At 40.5% G+C, this 21,766-nt stretch overlaps 2 protein-coding genes across 3 annotated transcripts; one reads left to right on the top strand and one right to left on the bottom strand.

Moving 5' to 3' along the window:
- Positions 1 to 64: 64 nt before the first annotated feature.
- Positions 65 to 13,029, top strand: pold1 (polymerase (DNA directed), delta 1, catalytic subunit). 2 transcript variants are annotated; one of them, XM_033644738.2, is made up of 27 exons: positions 65 to 217; positions 1,250 to 1,438; positions 2,003 to 2,116; positions 2,291 to 2,431; positions 2,648 to 2,773; positions 3,169 to 3,337; positions 3,784 to 3,898; positions 4,033 to 4,162; positions 4,306 to 4,472; positions 4,613 to 4,717; positions 5,326 to 5,466; positions 5,596 to 5,706; positions 5,810 to 6,001; positions 6,089 to 6,177; positions 6,279 to 6,395; positions 7,019 to 7,132; positions 7,480 to 7,627; positions 8,412 to 8,507; positions 9,013 to 9,150; positions 9,400 to 9,575; positions 10,168 to 10,320; positions 10,418 to 10,520; positions 10,628 to 10,760; positions 11,028 to 11,141; positions 11,243 to 11,295; positions 12,551 to 12,648; positions 12,751 to 13,029. In XM_033644738.2, the coding sequence occupies exons 2-27, from the start codon at positions 1,252 to 1,254 to the stop codon at positions 12,836 to 12,838; spliced, it is 3,318 nt and encodes a 1,105-aa protein (XP_033500629.1). In that variant the 5' UTR covers positions 65 to 217; positions 1,250 to 1,251; the 3' UTR covers positions 12,839 to 13,029. The 2 variants fall into 2 exon arrangements, with proteins under 2 accessions (XP_033500629.1, XP_078017611.1); XM_078161485.1 differs by lacking the exon at positions 65 to 217 and adding an exon at positions 768 to 947.
- A 540-nt stretch (positions 13,030 to 13,569) lies between these two features.
- On the bottom strand, positions 13,570 to 19,588 carry LOC117268371 (GTPase KRas). The gene is made up of 5 exons (XM_033644739.2): positions 19,278 to 19,588; positions 18,929 to 19,041; positions 17,205 to 17,383; positions 16,638 to 16,797; positions 13,570 to 15,776 (listed from the first exon to the last, which is right to left on the bottom strand). Exons 2-5 carry the CDS (start codon positions 19,037 to 19,039, stop codon positions 15,663 to 15,665), a joined length of 564 nt encoding a protein of 187 aa, XP_033500630.1. The 5' UTR covers positions 19,040 to 19,041; positions 19,278 to 19,588; the 3' UTR covers positions 13,570 to 15,662.
- Between the last annotated feature and the right edge of the window lie 2,178 nt (positions 19,589 to 21,766).

The raw sequence follows: 21,766 nt of genomic DNA, 5'->3' as shown, positions 1-21,766 counted from the left end.
TTGTCGACTGGGTATGGTCAAGCCGCGTTCCACTTCCGTGTTTAGTACCACCGAGTTTCCGCCCCGTCAGTGTCGTCACTGCCCCTTCCTTCACTATTGGGCTTTGTTACAAAACGGAAATTTTCCGCGCTTTCGTCGGTGAAAGTTCACAAATTGAAGCAGATTGGCGGGAGCTGTTGTCAACCCGGGGGCTGTTGTGGAGACGTAACTCTGATAGGTATTTATAACTTTGATAGAAACGCAGCAGCCGTTTGATAGTTGCCTTGACAAGTTTCGCAGTGAGATCCGTCCGACGGTTTGCTAAGATCGGCGTCGGCGCGAGACTGTTCTGTGTTTACACTGGCGCTTGCTAGCTTATTGTCTTAGGACGTCACAACAGAAAACAGCCTCCGTAGTTTGAGGAAAAAATAACTCGACACAAACTTTACCGCTGCAATGCTAGTGCTAATATAACGCTGTATTATGCGTATGTGAAGGTACAGCAATGGCGCGTGCATACGCTACATTAAACGTGTCCACTTAACTGAGATAGCACTGAGAAGTTTGCAGTGTAATCTTAGCTAACCAGTTACAGTCACCAAAGCTGGTTGTTATACCAACTCTATAATGTGTTGTGTAAAGTGTGAGGGATAACGTTACAGCAACAATCATGCTAGGTACTTGCTAATGGGCTACGTTATGTGCAGTGTGGCAGGTTGTCTCTCAGTTGTTGGTGCTTGTTATCAACTACATGGCATCCCAAAGCATTATTTAATGTAACACTATCAGGTATCAGTACCTATGATTACTTCCTGTTTGAACTGTGTCTATGCTTATCCTGTTATGCAGGTTATGGTGCCCTTCATCTTGTTATTACAATGCATTGCATCAAGTGAAAGACACCAGCACTGTACAACGTCACTGCATCACAGGCAGCAGCACTGTATTTCTTTCACCTATTTTTCGCAGTAAGCCCAGCATAGTCCACACAGTTTCAAAACATATGCACTACATGCCAAATGTACGGTGCAAGGAATACTAACACAGGCAGTAATCCAACAGCTGTATGTTTTCTGTCCCATTTAACCTTTAATATGTATAGTAATGTCTTGGTTGTGTGTCAAAATGTCAGCTCCCCTTAGAAGTGCTAATAAACTCTTAGCCTAATAGAATAAGTATGTGTTGTTTTGATGATTCAACCTCATTCTGAATATATTTGTTAACTGCTATCATGATCTAATTTGACTTCTGCCTCCAATGTTTCCTGCAGGCATGGATTTTAAAAGACGCAATGGTGGCCCTTTCACGGGCAGTGCGTCCCAGGCCAAACGGGGTAAGATGGCTGGTGAATGGGAGGACAGTCCATCGCAGTTTGAAGAGGAGTTGTCCATGTTTGAGGATGCGGAGATGGAGGCAGAGGAGATGGAGGGGCAGGCCGGCCATGATGTTATTCCCGTAGGTGAGTGTAACAAAAGAGCACAAAGTCATAGGTGGCAGAAGTAAAAAGAGTTACCAGACGGCGTTGAGTTATGCAAATTACATGCAGACCTGTATTAGAACTGTTGACTTATGTAAAGGCTATGTCACACACAGATAATTTTCTTTAACAAGCACAACTGCACATAGTTTTTCTGCAGAACCTAGCAACCTTTAGAATAATACTCATGTTTATTTTACAGCATGATTTTAGGTAAGTTTGACTGGTAGCTCTAACAATTTATTCCAGATTGGTAATCCAGTCATGCCTTGAGTATATAAAGCATGCTTAGCTTGTCAGCTTCGCCATGACCCTCAAGGATAAACAGGTATAACTAATGTATGGATAAATAGCTTTGCTTTGTAAATAATGCAACTGTGTGCTAACAGTAAGTGGCAACAGTGGAACTAGTTGTCTATCATTTCAAGAAATCACCCGTACTGGGTTTGTTCAATTTGTGATTGTACTTGAACAGCTCTTGGCTATATCCACTTAGATCTGAAATGATACACTTTGTACTTCTGTCTCATGACCTTGTTTCTTCAGGTGACCTCTTCTCAGCAGACCTTAACCCTCGTTGGCGGCGGCCTCCCGCTCCTACACTGAACCCATCATCTGAAACTTTGGTGTTTCAGCAGATTGATCTGGACTATTATTTAGGTAATTATCAGGAGACTTTTGTTGAAGCCAGGATCAAGATATTTTCTAGTTATCTCGGCTTCCTTATTGTTTCAGTCTAAATGACAGTGTAGAACATATCCACGTGCTCAAATATCATTGCTGTATGTGAGAGGAAATGGTATCTTAGTTTGTTTCCTCTTTTTTGTAATGCAGGGACGACGGTGGCTGGCATGCCTGGTCAGTCGCAGGGGAAAGTCCCCATCATTCGAATGTTTGGGGTGACAGACAGTGGCAACAGTGTGTGTTGCCACGTCCACGGTTTTGCACCTTACTTCTATGTTCCTGCACCAAGTGGTGAGTACTTGTAACAATTTTGTCAATACATAGTCAGTGATTTTTAATATTTATATTTATATTTTGGTCAGTACAATAGCTTTCAATTAGTAACTGTTAAAAGTTTTCTCAGTAGAGCACATTTCTGTTTTGAGCATGTAACTTTTCTGAATGATCTCAGCTGTTCAGAGGATAAAGTCATTTAATTGTAACTCATACACTGTTTTCTTTCAAAAGGTTTTAAATCTGATTACCTGGGTGACTTTAAAAGAGAGTTGAACTCTGTTGTCCTGAAGGATATGCGATCCAATAAGGACAACATCTCTGTCACAGTGCTGGCTGTGGACATCACCCGCAAAGAGAGTGAGTACAAGTCAAATCAGTTTATTTGCATTGCAGGCCTTATAAACAACCAGCGGTTGATCAAAGTGTCTTACACATTAAAATAAAAAAAGTACAGACACTGACAACTTACACAAAGACAGTGACAAAATATTGACATACTTCAAACACATAGACAGCTGGAGAAAACAAGTGATTTTAGCCTAGATTTAAGACATTCAATATGCAAAGATCTGCAAATGCTCATGTGCATTTGTATACTCAATATAAGTTAATCAAATCATTGTGAACTCAGAAGGCTGATCCTAGTTACAAAACATATTTGATAATCAGTTTACATGCAAAGTGGTAAAGTTAAGTGACTATGGTTTTATCAGGTTTCTTGGAGTTTAACCTCTTGTTTTCTTTACTTGCAGGCATGTATGGTTACCATGGGAATCGCAGTTTGGATTTTTTGAGGATAACCATGGCGATGCCTCGTCTCATTGCACCGGCAAAGAGATTGCTGGAGCAGGGGTTCAAGTTTGGACCCTTCCCCATCCAGGGTTACCAATCATATGAGGCCAACATAGATTTTGAGATAAGGTGTGTGTGTGTGTGTGTGTGTGTTTGCTGTATAAATATGGCAATGGCGATTTGACAATAGTAAAAGACAACCCTTATCATCAAGACAGCTGCATGAGACTCTGCACAGAATGTTTTCCAGGCTCATGCATACAGAGAAATGATTGTGGACTTACAATAGAGATTTGTCACCATTAAGTTAATCATGGTGTTCTAGTTTGTCGGGCTAAACAGCCACATTTTAATCCTCCTGAGTAATTTCGTGGGCATAATCATATATATCTCTTTTTATGTGTAATGGGACCATGGAAATCTCACAAACTTTAGTCCTGGCTCCAGGTCATAAAAACGTTGGGGCAACTTGTTGTTTGTTTTGTTTATAAGTAACTTTCTTACAAAACAACGAATGAGCAAATGCAACATTAAAGCTGTATGTTTCAGCTCAGTGAACCTCTCTGTGTTGTCAGGTTTATGGTGGACTGTGATGTGGTGGGATGCTGTTGGATTGAACTTCCCAAAAACAAGTACAGAGTACGTGAAGAGAAGAGTGCAGGGGACACTGATCCTCGGTACCCAGGCAAGGTAGGTGTACTTCACATGGCTGTGGCGCTACATGGGACAGCACTTAACTTCCCTGAGAGCCTTCATATAATCATATATATCAGACTTTTACCAACATTGTTTATGAACTGTTTCCCCCTGTTTATGTCCTTCAGGTGTCCCTGTGTCAGTATGAGGTGGATGTGGGATGGAAAGATTTGATAAGTCACCCTGCAGAAGGAGACTGGCAGAGGATCGCACCACTCAGGGTCCTCAGCTTTGACATTGAGTGTGCAGGAAGGAAAGGTGGGTTTCTGTCTTTCTCTTTAGCATTCTTATTAAACAGCATGCAAACCAACCATAACATGCTCTTTGCCTATGAGGCCTGATCATACTTAATGAAAAGCGAATACAGAGTTTGACTCTTGTGTCAATTTGTTTCTTTCCAGGAATCTTCCCAGAAGCAGACAAAGACCCTGTGATTCAGATAGCGTCCATGGTGCAGCGACAGGGTGAGACAGAGCCCTTCATTCGCACTGTGTTCACTCTCCAGTCCTGCGCCAGCATCGTGGGCTCTCAAATATTGTGCTTTACACAGGAGAAACAGCTACTGCAGGTATACACACAGGCTTCAGTAAAGCACTGAAAAACATAAATATTTTTATATTATATAAACATATTTTCTGTTCACTTTTCTAATGTCTTGGTTATCATCTGTCACGTCATTGTGTGTCTGTTTTACGTCTCTGTGAGCAGAGCTGGGCGGAGTTTTTGAGGACAGTGGATCCAGACATCATCACTGGATACAACATCCAAAACTTTGACTTTCCTTACTTGCTCAACAGGGCAGCTGCTTTAAAGGTTAGATGGAGCCACATTTGTCTATTACTTCATGCAATATAAGGGCCTAAAAATCCTCAGGCTATGAGTAATGCACATAGATACTTTAAGATATACTATGCAGGATTTTCCTACAAAAAAAAAGGACTCATACAGAAGTAATGCCTCTCAATCATCACTTCTGACCCACAAGAAATGTGTAGTGGTGTAGTTTTCTGCAGAGTCTCTGCCCTCTGCCTTATTTTCTTAATTACTTATTTTCTGTGTTTGGTGTGTGTATGAGCATGTGTCCCCACTGTGTTCATGTGAGGTCAGGGCTTCATGAAAAGGTAGTGACCAGGTTCCAGACCTCAAGTAGTACGTGTCCAAGAGACACAGCGCCAAGGAAACACAAATATAGTGAAGCCAAATTCCCACACTAGAGTGAATCTGGGGTTGGCCTTTACTTTTGCTTTCATTGGGGAGTGTCTTTACAGACAGTTACCGACATCCTGCATTGTATAGCTTTAAGCAAAGATTGTACTGGAACATTGTATTTATGGTAGAAATACTTGAGACTTCCCTCTTTTAATTCAGAGTAAGACATCCAGGTTTCCCCCTTTCACTCAATACATTCTTTTTTTGTTCAGGTGAATTTCTTTCCCTACCTCGGTCGAGTGCGAGGCATCAAGTCAGTCTTGCGAGACCTAAACTTCCAGAGCAAGCAGATGGGCCGCAGAGAGAACAAGACCATTAACATGGAGGGCCGGGTTCAGTTTGATCTACTGCAGGTCAGCTTCAACTAGAGCAAAAGCAACCATACAGTATTTATTATACAGTTAGTATGTGATGCATTATTTTGGTAACAAGGCTTTCAGGAAAAGACACTGCACACAGTTTGATTGTTGTGTTTCCCTCAGGTTCTCCTTAGGGACTATAAACTGCGCTCATACACACTAAACGCTGTGAGTTTCCACTTCCTGCAAGAACAGAAGGAGGATGTGCAGCACTCAATCATCACTGATCTGCAGGTAAAGCACAAAGCAGTAAAGTTTATGCATCTGGAAGATAGCTGTTTATCATTAAGAGCTCTGCAGATTGAAATGGCCTTCCCCCCTTTTTCCTCCATCACAGAATGGCAACGAACAGACACGTCGTCGTTTGGCCGTTTACTGCCTGAAAGACGCCTACCTCCCACTGCGCTTGCTGCAGAAGCTGATGTGTGTGATTAACTACATGGAGATGGCCAGAGTGACAGGTGTGCCTCTCACCTACCTGCTGTCAAGAGGACAGCAGATCAAAGTTGTCTCTCAGCTGCTGCGACAGGTAATAGAGGCAAAACACATGGGACAGTTACTGCATGCGTAGTTACAGATTTAAGGATGGAAACTGTAAGTGTCTGTACTTGTGTAGGCCATGAAACAGGACCTGGTCATGCCTGTTGTAAAGACAGAAGGAGGAGAAGATTACACTGGAGCGACTGTCATTGAGCCAGAGAAAGGGTATGTACATTTGCAGTTTGTGCAAGGGTATGACTCCTCTCTGCTCTTGTATGGCAAGCTTCTCTTATACCTTTTGAACACCATCTTTCCTCTCTGTGTAGGTATTACAGCGTTCCTATTGCCACCCTGGATTTCTCCTCTCTGTATCCGTCCATCATGATGGCTCACAACCTGTGCTACACCACCCTGCTGCAGAAGGGCTCAGCAGAGAGAGAGAAGTGAGAGACTCTTTTTATATGTGTGAGAAAGTTGCTAAAGTTATGAAGTTCAAAAAGGCTCTGAAGACCTTTAGTTACCCTAAATTTTGTCTCCTGGCAGCTGAAATTTGTTAAGTGAAATGTCAAATGTATGCCACTTTCTTCTTGCCGTTAGTATTATGAGCTAAATGTGACACTTTACATAGTTTACTTCATTGTTTTTTAATGATCAATGTCCAGTGTGGGATTTAGGGGCTATCTATTGGCAGAAATGTTAAAAAAAAAATCATAACTATGTTTTCATTAGTTTATAACCACCTGAAAATAGGAATCATTGTGTTTTTGTTACATCAGAATAAGCTGTTTATACCTATGTACAGAGCAGGTCCTCTCCCACAGAGTCTAACTGTCTTGTTCATCAGTATCACAAATCAGTCAACTCAAACACTGACTCTAGTTGGGCCATTGGCATTTTTGTGTTCACGTTGGCCACTGTAGTTCTCCTACACGCTTTGCACATGGGAGAAGTTTCAGTTCTGCAACCAGACCACTAGATGCCACTAAATCCTCCACACTGGACCTTTAAATGTGTGTATGTCTATGAACATAATGAGCTAATATCTGAAGTGGTTGTGTGTCTTCAGCCTCTCACCAGAGGACTTCATCAAGACTCCGACTGGTGATATGTTTGTGAAGAGCTCTAAAAGAAAAGGACTTCTACCTGAGATCCTGGAGAACCTGTTGTCTGCTAGGAAGAGGTTTGAATTATTCAAATAATTCACAAAATGAAATTGAACCTCAACTGGAGTTAAAAGTCAGCGATTCAAAAGACAGCTTCAACTTCTTATGATACTTTAAACTTAACTTGCTGCTACAATTAGTACATTTTTGATCCTCTGGCTAGTGTTTGATGTGTTTCCTCTTGCTTTGATAATGTTCAGAAAAGTACAAAATAGGTGTACCGAAACAAACCAAGAAACCCAGTCATTGTAGATATGATTATGTTTTAGTTCCAACAGGTAATATTAAACAGATGATTTTGTTTGTGCCCATAAAACAGTCACACCTAGCTTATTCTTCAGCATGTCCCACTGTCTGTCCACAGGGCCAAAGCAGAGCTAAAGAAGGAAACTGACCCTTTTAAGAGGCAGGTGCTGGATGGCCGACAGCTGGCCCTCAAAATCAGCGCAAACTCCGTCTATGGCTTCACAGGTGCTCAGGTGGGCAAGCTGCCTTGCCTTGAGATCTCACAGGTGAGCAGTTGACTCTTGGGCTGATGCTGGTCTTAAAGTCCAACTGACAGTTTTTTTGTTCTGCTCTATCATGTCTGCTCTGTAAATCGCATGCCGTGTGTTCTCATCCAAAAGGGAAAATGTTTTAGTTTTGGTTACATGATTATTATTTCAGTCAGTGTTGTGTCATAGGTGGAGCAGGTGGTCTCACAGAGTCAGACATAAACATGAACAAACCTGCAAATGTTACTGTGGTCTGGTTAGATGCTGGTGTGGACTGTACTCATCAATACCACTGACAACATGCTGTCTCTAAAGATATCAAATGTTGACTGTTCTAGCCCAACACAACTGTTTTTTTATTCATGCTAAATGAAGTCGTCCCCACTTGACTTGCTGTCACTCTTCTGACTGTTCTGCACAGATGTGTTGTCAGAGCACAGACGGTAAACAACAAAGATGTAGAGCAAAGATTAGTGTCGAGGCAGAAACCACAGAACCAGTGAAAATAACAAAGAGCTAGTGTAAGTGTAAAAATGAACCAGAACAGGCTGTTTTTGTGGAATGTTGACTTACTTGATTACACAACACCCTCACAGAGAGCTGCGAAGATAACTGCTGCCTTCTACGGGAACCATTTTGGGATAAAATGCTTTGCATAGTGGCAAATAGTGTCCCAGGCATTGGTTGAAACTCATGACCTGTAATGTGTCTGATGATGATTTTGCTCCAGTGAAAGCTTATTCCAACACCACAGATCATTGAGTGATAAACGTATTTAAATCCTGTTTTCCCCCTCATTTAGAGTGTCACTGGTTTTGGAAGACAGATGATTGAGCAAACCAAACAGCTGGTGGAGTCCAAGTACACCATTTCTAATGGCTTCCAAGCTGATGCCAAGGTGAGCAATACATGTAGCTGCGTCCCACCAATGGCGACCCAAACTCCTTTCTCCTCTGTCTCTTTTTGTTCTGCTTGTTAAACATTTATGAGTTAAAAATATTGTAAAACAATACAAGAAATACTGTTAGGCTCTGATCAGACAGAGCGCATTTTGCAGATTGCAGAACTCATGGCACACCGTAATGCCATTTTTGTTAAAGCCTGCTCCAAGCAGACACTTTTGCGGCTTGATACATCTTTTTCACAATTCATCTGATTGGAAAAAGTGTTTTTCAACTTGAGGCGTTCATTGTGCACATGCAAAAATGCGAGGCACATAGAGGGGAAAAATGTGAAAAGCATCTAGCAAAACGCTCTCATTGAAAACACTTACAAAAAGCCGCCCTAGGCTGCTGAAACACAGGGGACTTAGTTGTTTTGAACTGACTCAAGGTATGGAACCTGCTGCCTGATGTTTTCAACGGATCCCCTTTGTTAACATGTTGTTTAAACATTATTTTTAGGTAATCTATGGAGACACAGACTCTGTCATGGTTAAGCTTGGAGTTGCCACAGTGAGGGAGGCCATGGATATTGGGAAGGAGGCAGCAGAGTGGGTGTCGTCCCATTTCGTACAGCCCATCAAACTGGAGTTTGAGAAGGTACCACTTCTGTCCACTTGGATTATCAAAGCACTTGACTTGGTTGTTTCATCATCTGTAGAAGTTTGTCTTTTAATCGGGATGGTTTGAGGGGATTTAGGTATCTCAGTACTGGAGTAAGCAAATAAGAGTTTTTGAACTGAACTGACAACATAGACATGCATGATGCAACAGCACTTGTGGCCGAAGCATGTCTTTGGGAGTTAGAACATCCTCTCAACTAAGAGCTTATTTTTGTCACTTCCACAGGTGTACTATCCATACCTGCTGATCAACAAGAAGCGCTACGCAGGCCTGTATTTCTCCGGCAGTGCAGACACACATGACAAGATGGACTGTAAAGGCATTGAGACTGTCCGCAGAGACAACTGTCCTCTGGTGGCTAACCTTATCAACACCTGTCTGCAGAAAATCCTCATAGACAGGTACATACACACGTTTATATTCTATACATAATGTGTTATTTGTTCATTTTGTTGTAATTTTCTAATTTTCGCGAAACCTTTCATTTTGTATTGATTTTGGTGGCCTCTGAGGAAAAAACCGATAGTGTTTCCTAGAATCAAGGCTGCATTTTCCATGAGCATGCTGGATCATGTCAGAAAGATCTTGATCTGGCTAACATATTTGATTTAGAAGCAAGTAAAACTAAAACATGACCCTAAAAATGTAAACATAGATTCTTCCTGTCTGGGTGGTGTAAATCATTTTGTCCGATTTCATAAGGAATCAGACCCAGGAAGACATTAAGAATAACTGTATAGAAAGCTTCTTGCTGATGGACTTGTTTGCTTATGTAGGTTGTATAGGGACATTAGCATTAAATTGAGACTGTTTGATAACCAGATAAAAGTTGATCCTACAACTATTTTATCTTATTTTCGGCTTCCATTAAGGTATAAACTTGACTTTCAGATTCTGAGCCCACTGTCTGGCTTGTTACCTGGTTGAATCTTAACTACCCTATGAGCTGTTAATTTATTTTGAAAGTTAACAGCTGATGTGATGTTTCGTCAGGGATCCCCAGGGTGCTGTGGCTCACGCTAAAGAAGTGATCTCTGACCTACTGTGCAACCGCATTGACATCAGCCAGCTTGTCATCACCAAGGAGCTAACGCGTACGGCTCAGGAGTACGCTGGCAAACAGGCGCACGTGGAGCTGGCTGAGAGGTGTGTGACCACACTGAAATAATACTCAAATAATACTCCAAGGGGATTTATGTGTTGGATATGGTTGCCCTGACCCTTTCATACTGATGTTTCACAGGATGAGGAAAAGAGATGCTGGCAGCGCCCCGCACCTGGGAGACCGAGTGCCATATGTCATCATCAAGGCTGCAAAGGGAGTCGCAGCATACATGAAGTCAGAGGTCTGTTGGTTCATCTTTCATTGTTTGTTTCATTGGTGCATCCACCTTTTCATATAATGCATATTAAACCCCGATGATGATCCTGGTTCTTCCATTTGTTCCTTTAGGACCCGATCTATGTGCTGGAGAACAACATTCCCATCGACACACAATACTACCTGGAGCAGCAGCTGTCCAAGCCCCTGATGAGAATATTTGAGCCCATCCTGGGAGAGACCAAAGCAGAGAACATCCTGCTCAGTAAGTCTACAAATACACAGTTTTATTATTATAGTTTAGGCAGTTAGCTGACACTTGTTTCATCCTCAAAGATCTGTTAGCTGGTTGACACATAGTTACTTATTAGATGCACAGTCTGATGGGTGAAATGTAACATTGCCAACATCATAACAATCAAAGCAAGTGTCAGAGCTGCACAGTTGAGTCAAGAAACAGCAGATATAATATAGATATGCTAGTTAAAGCTTTAAAACTTAATATTTCTGTTGATTTTCTGGCATCTTTCAGAGGGCGACCACACACGCTGTAAGACTGTGTTGACCTCGAAGATCGGGGGCCTCATGGCATTTGCTCAGAAGAGAAGCACCTGTATCGGCTGCAAAGCTGTGCTCAAGACAGATGGTATGTGTGTGCTCAGAATATACTTTTTGGTGCCACTTTATGTGTGGGAGCCGAGTTCAAGAGCTTCATATTTGTGACATCTAACATTTGCGTCATTGCAGCGGCTGTGTGCGATTTCTGTAAGAAGAAGGAGTCTGAACTGTACCAAAAAGAGGTACGCAAGATGCCAGATGGCTTCACACTATGATGTGTTGTTTTTCATCACTAAGAGGGCGAAGTTTACTTGTTTAAAGTCCCAGCTCTATCTATGAAGAAAAGCTTTAATGTAGGGCTGCACTGAATGTCATCTTTTTACATTCAAAGCTTCTGTTGAAGTTTTTGAATGAAGCTTTAAATGTCTGCCATCATATTTTATGATGTAATGATCCTAAAAATCGGTCGCAGGCTAGATGTTCTGTCAGATATTAGTGTACAGACCCGCACAGCAGTAGCTTACGCACCCAGCTGCTGATTCAGAGAAGAAGCCACTGGCTCTACCTGAGTCTGGTATAATGTGAGAGGGAGATGGGTGCCGTGTGCATGGTGGTTTGTTTTCACATTTGCTTTCAGTGAGCAGCTGTTAAGATCTGCGTCTCACATCTTGGATGAGAAGAGATATAACCTGAGCTAAAGCAACATAGATATGCTTATCTGTGTGAAGACAAACATGCATCTTACTAAGAAGTTGGTTTTGAAGTACCAGTAATTTTTTGTCTTTCTTTCCATTAACATTCGCATGTCAGCCCAGAATTTCGCAATTGGTGCACCCCTAATTTTTTTTTTTTTTTTTAAATCCTCGAACCAAATCCTCAATTCGAGTAAAGTGATTCATCACATTAAATGAGTTCTTTTCTTTTTAAATAATTAAATCAACTTTTTTTTTAAATGAATACATGTAATTTATGGTGCTATTAGACTGTATTAATACAGGTGCAAACCTTTTTTTACCCTGGTGAAATTTAAAGGTTTAGACACAAAGAATAGGCATGCAAAAAAAGCAAAACCTGTGCAGCATATGATGTCATGTAAAATTGAAATGTCTGTTATGAATGAAGCTTCAAGGCTCCAAACCGTTCAGTGCAGCCCTGCTTTAATGTATAATTCTTAATCAATGGCTGTTTAGTGTTAATCATCGTCATATCGCCCTCTGGTGGCTCCTTAGCGCTCAGGGAATCCATTGAAGAGAATTTGATATTAAATGTATTTAAGTAGATCGAGCAGAATGTCTAATGAGTATTGAATGGGCTGCTGCAGACCAGTGTACTGCTTAAATTTTCTTTAAGTCTTTCCAATTTGACTGTTCCAATAAAGCACAACTTGTGAAATTGATTTATTAAAATAAGAATTAAGGAGTCAATATCTGAAAACAAACATCACTTTTATCCCTGACATGTCTCATGATATTCTAACATTTAGCCTGTAAATTACAGATCTTTCACCTGAACACACTAGAGGAGCGTTTCTCTCGCCTTTGGACTCAGTGCCAGCGCTGTCAGGGCTCCCTCCATGAGGATGTGCTCTGTACCAGGTACTTATACACTACATGTTCACGTTTTTATTATAGCTGTGTATTTGCTGCAGATTTCTGGCTGAGCATACAGTAACACTGTCCCTCCTGACTTCTCTACAGCCGAGATTGCCCCATCTTTTACATGAGGAAGAAGGTGCAGAAAGATTTGGATGACCAGAGCAAGCTAGTGAATCGTTTTGGATGGTGAGGGGTGCCCACACACTCTCATTCCGTAGATGCCTCACCTTTGATAACCACAGACTCTTATCATCTCACTGTATTTTTTTCTATGTATTTTGTTGTTTGTAAAAATGCTTAAATATCACACAATTTCTATGTTTTCTATTAAATAAACTGACATTAAGTAGTGTCTTTTGTATAATAAAAGTCAAAAAGCAATATATTCCTTTTTGGCCTGTCATGTGTGATCACTACTTGTTTAACAATCACTGCAGAAATTTACATACAGGATGCTAAACCACACCAGACGGTAAATGTACATGTGACATGTCCTGTGTGGGAAGAGGTTCAAAGTGTTTGTACATTCCCCAGTCTTACTGACATCAAAGTAAAAGTGTAACTTTTTCAGAAATGAAAAGAGGAACTTCACTGCAGACCTCTTCAGCGTTATTGTCTCAATCAAACCTCATAAACCACACCCCTTCCTCTCCACTGATGCTACCTGATTGTCAGCCTTTGACGGCACAAACTGAGGGGGGAAGCTGAATGTAGTGTTTGTTCTTCCACATGAAAAGATGAGGTCTTTCTAATCAGTAATTCCAAATCACATCGGGCGTAAACACACCACAATCACTATCTCTACTTAGATTGAGATAAGTTCTTATCATGTCCTGCATCTCTTTTTGAAAATACATTTAACCCCCTGAACGCCTTTCACCAGTAAAGCTCCACCTCAGGTGAACAGAACACACAAAGACGTAAAAGCTGATGACATTTACTTGTTCGTTACAGCAGAGTGCATTAAAGATTTCACATAGCTGTCAGTGAGAGACTTGTTCCAACTTTCAATATTTATTTAAATCAGTGGGACTACATTAAGTCCAGATAATAAGACAGGCATTTGGAAGCTGCTGGTTTAACACCATAGCAAAGTGGGAACCCTCCAGTTTCTTAATGCAGATGTGGGGTTTTAAATCGGGGAAAGACGTTTGTAATGCTACAAAAATAGAAATTTAACAATCCATTACATTTAGGGTGCCAGAGTCATTATCAAAGAAGACAAACACTGCTATAAAAAATTGATGCCCTATTGACTATCGTTATTCAGCATCAAGTATGTTCCGATAACATGACTGACTCTGAGCGCTGAAGAGTTCTTGCTGGTTTCAGCATCAGTGTGGTTTAAATGTTGTCCCACATCACCAACACCACTGTGACTGACACAAAAACTGCGTTAAAAGAGGACTTTGGAATACAGTGCAACTGTGTGGAACAAACGGCAGGGCTGACACTTCAAACTGTAAGTTAATGATGGACAGAGGCATCAAGATCTCAACCAATCATTTGACACAGCTCTCAGTCTGTTGTATTCCTCAGTTCCTAATACAACACCATATTCCTGAGTAACCTTTTTAAAATGGCACTAACTAATCCTATATTCTACAATAAACACATAACAGAAAATGAATAAAGTGCACCTGGGAGTCTGGAACACAATTTTGAGGTTTTGTTACAGCGGTGATCCTATACTGCTTCAGTATCTTAAGTGACATGATCTTTGTAAGAAGACAAAAAAAAAAAAAAAATTTTTACTGATGTGTTTCAAGCCCCAGAGGACACACTAACCTGTGCAACAGAACAAGGGGAAGACAACTTACTTTTCTAAACTTGGAAAAAGTTTTAACCAATCATCTGGAAGCAAAATGTTTTCACAGTAAACAGTCAATATGACACTGTTTCTATGTTACTTGTGGGACTTTGTGAAACCAAATGTGTACTGGGCGATCACTAGGGCTGGGTATCTCTGTCTAAAAAAAAATCACGATATCTGTACCAATACCAGTAGAGTACGTCATTTGATACCTTTTTTAACTTAATTTTATACCTATGTGAATGGAAGCATTCGGTTGTTTAAAATGATACCAGACACCAAAGACGTGCAGTGCAACCATACTTTTGAACATTTTGATAGCATCTCTGCACACTGAACTGCCAAATCAGTCAAATATGGCATGCTCCACTTCACCACACCACAGACTGTATGGGTTGTAGCTGCTGCAGCAGTGGGCCAATTGCACTTTGCAAAAATGCTTGCAGTGACTGGCTACAAGCAAAAAAATTCAAATAGTCATTTTTTTTCTATATATGGGTACAAAAAACATTGAATGCAGGTATCTCTAACTGGAGAAGTTTCATTAACATGTGATATTAGTTTACTTCGGTAAGTTCTTTAAAAAGGTATGGCGTACCAACATCCAGCCCTAGAAATCACATAAAAATTGTCATGAATTTCACTGCCCTAAACAATGTGTTGAGTCCTAGAACAATTTTAGAGATTTGGACTGAATGCGTCACCTGATGTGGCAGTGCAAAGAGCAACACACCACTGTGAACCCTTGGCCCCTAAATAGTCAACAGGAGCTTAACAGACTGTAAAAGCACCGGCTGGACAAAATTATTATTAGTAAAAAGAGAATTATCCTTCCAGACAAATTCAATCTGTCTTTGAGAGACTCCAATTAAGTTTGCACAAATGCTGGATTTAACCAAAAAGAAAAAAAAAAAACTCTTCTAAAATCTGCAGTTTCTAGTTGTTTGGTCACCAAACAAAAACAAAAACAAACTGAATTCACAGCGTTAAATAGACACTGCACACCAGGTGAATAAATGGCAAATCTTGTGGTGACATACTGTAAGTGGAAACTGTGACAGCAGTAAAAAAAATGGATTTTGCCACGTCTGCTTCTCTGTCCTGAGTGGTGCTGGACGTCTCCGATGTGACAGAGGAGGTGCAGTGTGTGAGGGCGAGCGTGAAACAAGTGCTGTAAAGGATACTGTGTGTGTGTGGTTTGCTATAGTATTATGCAACGTCTCTGAGTGTTCTTCTTGCTCTTCTTGTTGCTGCGGTTGGTCTCCTTGTATCTTCTAATCTCCCGCACTAGTGAATAGAAAGCTTCCTCCACACCCTGCAAGACAGACAGAAAAATATTTGATGCACGAAAAAAATGAAGATTCAAATTTGTTTAATGAAATGGGATTTGGGTGATTAAAAATTATATTTCATGCACTGATTTGCTGATGTCCTCCTTTCTCAAACAAGGCTCATGCATGCCTCATTGCAAACAGAATACAGGTGTTACTATGTTTACACACATATAATATTCTGGTTTTTGCCTTTATTCCAAAACAGACAACATTCCCACTAAGCTGTTTACATGCTATGGTTACTTGCAGCTGTGCATACTTTGATTAGCATGCCCTAACATGTTGGTTATCATGTTAAAATATGGAAAAGTGGAATGACTGGAGCCGCTTGTGCCATTTTGCTTTGCACCAAAATAGGATTTTCTGATTGTGGTGCACTTATTCAACTGTGCAGCCTCCCTCTTTCATTCCTTCACCCACCTCCTTGAAAAGGTCGGCCTTAGGATACTTGCACATATACAAAAACCTGGTGATATCCAACTCTCCCACAATGTTTAGAAATAGGAGTCTTCTTCTGTCTAGAAATGTGGGCTTCTTCTTTTGGGCTAGTTAGCTGGTTTGCGTACAATGCACAGAGCTGAACATGAACAGGCAGTGTGTCGCAAACTGTGGTTAAAACTCAGATTGAGACACATATGTCAAATGCGCTGTATAAATGTCAAAGAATGCTCCTAAAACCTGAAAAATGCCAGCATATCCCACATGTCTTATCAGAAAATGCTACATTTGGAATAAGGCCTAATTTGGAATATGCTTTACCATGACCTGTATCACATTCAGAATATTGTCATATGTGGAATATTAGTGTGCATGTTAACATAGTCACTATCTTTCCTATGTACCTGTCTGGTTTTGGCAGAGGTCTCCACAAATGGTACTCCATAGCTTCGTGCCAGCTCCTGCGCCTGCCGCGTCTCCACTGTGCGGGTACTCAGGTCGCTTTTATTCCCCACCAGCACCATTGGAACACTGTCACTGTCCTTCACCCTGTTGATCTGCTCTCTGAGGAGGAGAGACACACACCTAAGTGACTGAGGCCACTCTACTTTATCTTTGCACCACTAATGTTTTCTTCAGTTTTGCTTTATGTATTTGGTTTAGCTCAAAAATGTGAACTAGATTCTACTGCAATAATGCCCCCACAACTTGTGACCACACTCAGCATGTCTATAGATATTAGGCACAGATAATTTCGAGTGCAGTTCCTGCTGATCAGGAAACGGTCTGTAGTGCCAGACTGCCCGAGCCAGCACAGTGCATTTACACAGCTGGATTCCTGACTGTGCCAACTTAAACATGCACACTATTAAAATAATGTTAGTCCTTCTTCAACAGTCTAGTTTCAACTTCTTTCTCCAGATGTGTTTTATTACTGATACAAGCCTAAGGCGGTGTGACGCATCTTGTACCTATAGAGGTGAACGTCCTCAAAGGATTTGGTGTTGTTGATGGCAAACACACAGAGGAAGCCCTCCCCTGTCCTCATATATTGGTCCCTCATGGCGCTGTACTCCTCCTGACCTGCAGTGTCCAGGATGTCCAACAGACAAGTCTCTCCATCAATCACCACCTGTTTTCTGTACGAGTCCTGTAACATAGCAGTGACATGATCATGCAGGCAAATGCGTCTGCCAAGAAATCTGACAATGGATTGCATCATGTTACTTCCAGGGTTTTTTTTCTCACAGTCATACTGCTGCGTCATGTAGCAACAAAACCTCTAATGCAAAGTTTTACAGTGAACATTCAGGTATGTATTTAACACTGACATAAAATGAAGATTTGCAACCAACTTGTCATTTACAGGCAACAAAGTGAGAAAAGAAAGCACACTACAAATCATTTAAAAGATGCAAGAAAACTGCATCGTGACTTAAGTATCATGATAATATCTTATCATGAGAGATAGGCGATTCCCACCCATATAAGATATGATGCAGCATTGTTACATAATTAACCGCCCAGCAGTATATGAAATGGTTAAATGTAACTTCAACCTCTACTGGCTACAACATTAAAAAGCTTATTACCTATTATGGATCAGTAATAATAGTCCTATGATAAGATATTAAATATTATGATTGAAGGGGCCATTCTGCTGCATAATTACGTTCACTTTTGACTTTTAGGTGCCTTTTATGGCTAATACTATAATTTAAGGTATTTAATGCAGAACCTCTACTTGTAACAGAGTATTTTCACGTTAGTATTGCCAGATTTATTTATGTTTCTTAGGTATGTCTTACATAAAAGTGTCCAGCCCACGTTGATTTACGAGACACCAAAGTACAATTGTGACCAAAGAACTTTGTCCTGATACAAATGAAATATTGTAAGGGCAAAGGGAGGGGACGAATCTGAGTACATCTTCCACAACTTCTTAAAGCATGGGAGAATGTAATATCATTTCCTGTGTATTGGTTAATGTGTAGAAACAGGTGATATGAGTAAGCAGTGGGTGTTTAATACTATCCAAACCTTTAAAGGGGAACTTCACCCATTTTCAAAATTCATACATGTTGTGCCTGTGGTCTAAGACAGTCCAAAAATATTAGTTAACATTAACAACTTTCCCAAATCCAAAAAATAGAGTGCTAAAACTCAAGCTTGAGATGTCATAAAGTACAAAGTCTGGAGCTGCTCCACTGACAATGAATGATGAACAAAGGGTGAAAGAGCCAGGGAAATGTTCAGACTATATAAGTACATTTTCTACAATAGTATAAAGCTCATCTGGGTATGAAAAAGGAAACAAATATTATGTGGGTCTAAACAAAATCACCCTCCCAACCATTGTCTATGGAGCAGCTCCATGCTTTATATCCGATGACATCACAAGTTTGAGACTTACCTCTCTGGTTTCTGGCTTTGACAGAGAGTAGCTCATGTTCACAGACATTGATTGTACTTTCCTAGGCCAAGAAAATAACATTCTTAATTTGGGTGGTGTTCCCCTTAAAAACCTGTTTCACTCTGACAGGTACAATGGTATAAATTTGAATAACTCACTTTGATGAACACATGAAACTGACCATGCATATTCATGGTAAACTCCAAATGTTGTATTTACCACTATATTACACTTAACTTCACCAGCACTCTGTGTCTAATAGTCTAATGGTTGGTGCCTTACCTCGATGGTTGGATCATATTCATCTACGAAGTGGTTCTGGATGAGTTGGATGGTGAGAGCACTCTTCCCCACACCTCCTGCCCCGACCACCACAAGTTTGTACTCGGTCATGCCTGGAAGGGATTAAATCAGCAGGTAGCCATGATTTTACATCGGATTAGCCGAGTTGTCTGATGAACATGAACAAATCAAACCGGTTGATGTAAATTAACCCTCTTCCTCCCTACACCGACATGGCGAAGACACTGACCCAGATTTAAGGTTACTATCAACTGACGTTAGTTGACTTTATATTAAGTCTTCCTTACTTGAACGAGTGCTGGTTGTAAAATGGGAAATTTTAACTTACCTTTAATGTAGGAGTTTAATGGAGGAGTCTGTGAAATGATAGCTGACTTTACGAATGGATAAATGAGATTAGCTTGCTACATAACGTTAGCCGGAGACGATTTCCTTATTCAGAACACTTGTAGACAAACTTCAGGACCTGTCCGAAACTTGTTTTCCTCGCTAGAAATGCGTGTCAAAAATGAGCCAAAGATTTTAGAAGCTACTATTAACAATTAAACTTCATATAATGAATAAATTAAAAGCCTGAATCCGTGCGAGTTCCTATTTAGTCTCCATTGTGGGCTCATTGAAAGCAGAGCGTTTTCACGTTAATCCCCGTCGTCAAACAACCAATGAACCGACGGCGTGCAGACAGACGTTGCAATGAGCCAATCACAGTGGAGCTTTAGCTAATGACTCCGCCCATAGCTAGCACATCAGTCCAATCATGAACAGGAGTAGCCCTAATAGGGCGTGGCCAACCGGGGAAACTTCTTTTTCCCCACAGATGGTTCTTCTCAACTCATCATGAATATCAGCAAGGGAATTTGAACTCATAGTTCCAAACTTTTTAAACGTCTGCTTCATATAACACATTACGATAAACAGCTCTGCAATAATTACCTTCTTTGTAAATGTTTTATCCACCTTAATTTATGCACCAGGCTTTTATTTCGAAATATATGACCGGAAGTTATAGTGTGGTACTGCGTCTGCCTTGGTGGAATTTACACTATTATTAGTATGAGTTTACATGAGACCTAAGCGTTGTTTGAATGTGTTCACTGCCGTCTAGTGGTCACACTACGCAACTACACTACTAAATTTAATAAAGTGGTTAATGCACCCTAATGATGTCAATATTAACAGGGGCGTAGCACCAAATTCTGGGCCCTGTACATAAGCAGTCTCTGTGGGCCCCCTGCCCTTCCTCTCTTGACCCATGTCTCTTTCACGCACCTTTTGATTATTATTATAATTTTTTACAAAGTCAGTTTGCTTGCTGGTTTAGAGACAAACTCTAGTGCAGGGGCAGATTAAACAATTTTGCACACCTAAAGGGGGTGAGGGGCCTCGGAGAGCTTCTACTGTCCTTTTTTAATACAAGTTCAGTGTTTCAGTCGATTTACTCAGCCACTTTTAATGTAGCTATGGCACTAATCCCTTAGAAATAATAAAAAAGTCCAAACATAACCAAAATTTAATTCCAGGCTTTTCTTTCCCCCCACTACGACACCCCTGATCAACGCATTATTTGTGTGACTATGACGAATTACCACAGTAACATAATAACATTCATATAAAAATAATAGTAATATTAATACTGGTGATAACTGTATTATGTAGGAGCTCCTCTTACAACTGTTTCCTGGTGTGGAGACCAGTTTACCTCCACACTAAGGAGGAAACCTCTTTGTTCACACCAAAGTCAAAACAAGTCACAGATGATCTGATTGTTTTTAGAGTCACATATTTGGGTTCCCTGTGCTCAAATAACCAATGTAAACATGAACATAATTGTGTTTGTTGTGGCAGTTTACAGCTTGCAGCAGTTAAAAGTACACTGAAAATAGGAATATTGAATATAAAATGTGGTTTATAAAAGTGACATTTCTTATTGAACTTATCATATATATGTTAGGAATTAGGCATGATTGATTTTTTTAAAAATAGAGTGCCCTGAGTTCTAAAACTCAGAAATGAGTCAGCATTTTAGCAGGCCTGGTTGTAAATTTGCAAATCTTAGAATAGCGCAGGAATTCCCGACCACACTCTGCCTTGATCTGCCTTACAATGGTAAAGGTTGATGTTGTGTTTTCAGTCTGCTTTCATTGCCATTAAGCGCCCCAAAATAAGTTACTGCAGGTTTAAGAGTTGTGTTTTAACAATGTGAGGACCAGTTTACCTTAAGAGATGTTAATACCAGAGTTAAGACAGTTTAAGGCTAACCTGAGGATAATGTATGTTTATCGACATCTAGTGGTCAAAGTGATGAACTGCAGCACTACGTCAAAAGTCAAAGTAGCGTCAATGCAGAAATGATTGTGCTCATACTTCCGGTATATTCTTTCAAAATAAAGACCATAGCGAAACACTTAAGAACGAAATAACAGCAGGTATGTTGAGAAGTAATTATGTTGAGAGGGTGAGGAAACAAAGTAATATAAGTTATATTAATAATATTTAGGAATATCCATTTCAAGCACTTTTTTTAAAGGTTTACTTACAGTTGCACTGCATTGAACACACATACACACACACAGACACACAGACACACACACACACACACACATACACACACACATAGCAGGCATCATGCCCCACCCTCTGGTCAGTCATCCTCACCTCCCTTGTCTGTGACGTCCATGTTTCTGCCTCACTCTCCCACTGAGTGCATCTGCTCTCCTATCTAATCTTTGCCTAAAATCACAGCGATAATCCTGCATCCATCTGTCCTGAGAAAAAGACAGAGAAAGACAGAGAACTGACATTGCGCTCATGATGTAG

This window comes from Epinephelus lanceolatus, chromosome 18, assembly GCF_041903045.1.
Source record: "Epinephelus lanceolatus isolate andai-2023 chromosome 18, ASM4190304v1, whole genome shotgun sequence".
Lineage (NCBI taxonomy): Eukaryota > Metazoa > Chordata > Actinopteri > Perciformes > Serranidae > Epinephelus > Epinephelus lanceolatus.
Note: the sequence above shows the minus strand (reverse complement) of the source record. Positions and strands in the feature narration are given on the sequence as shown.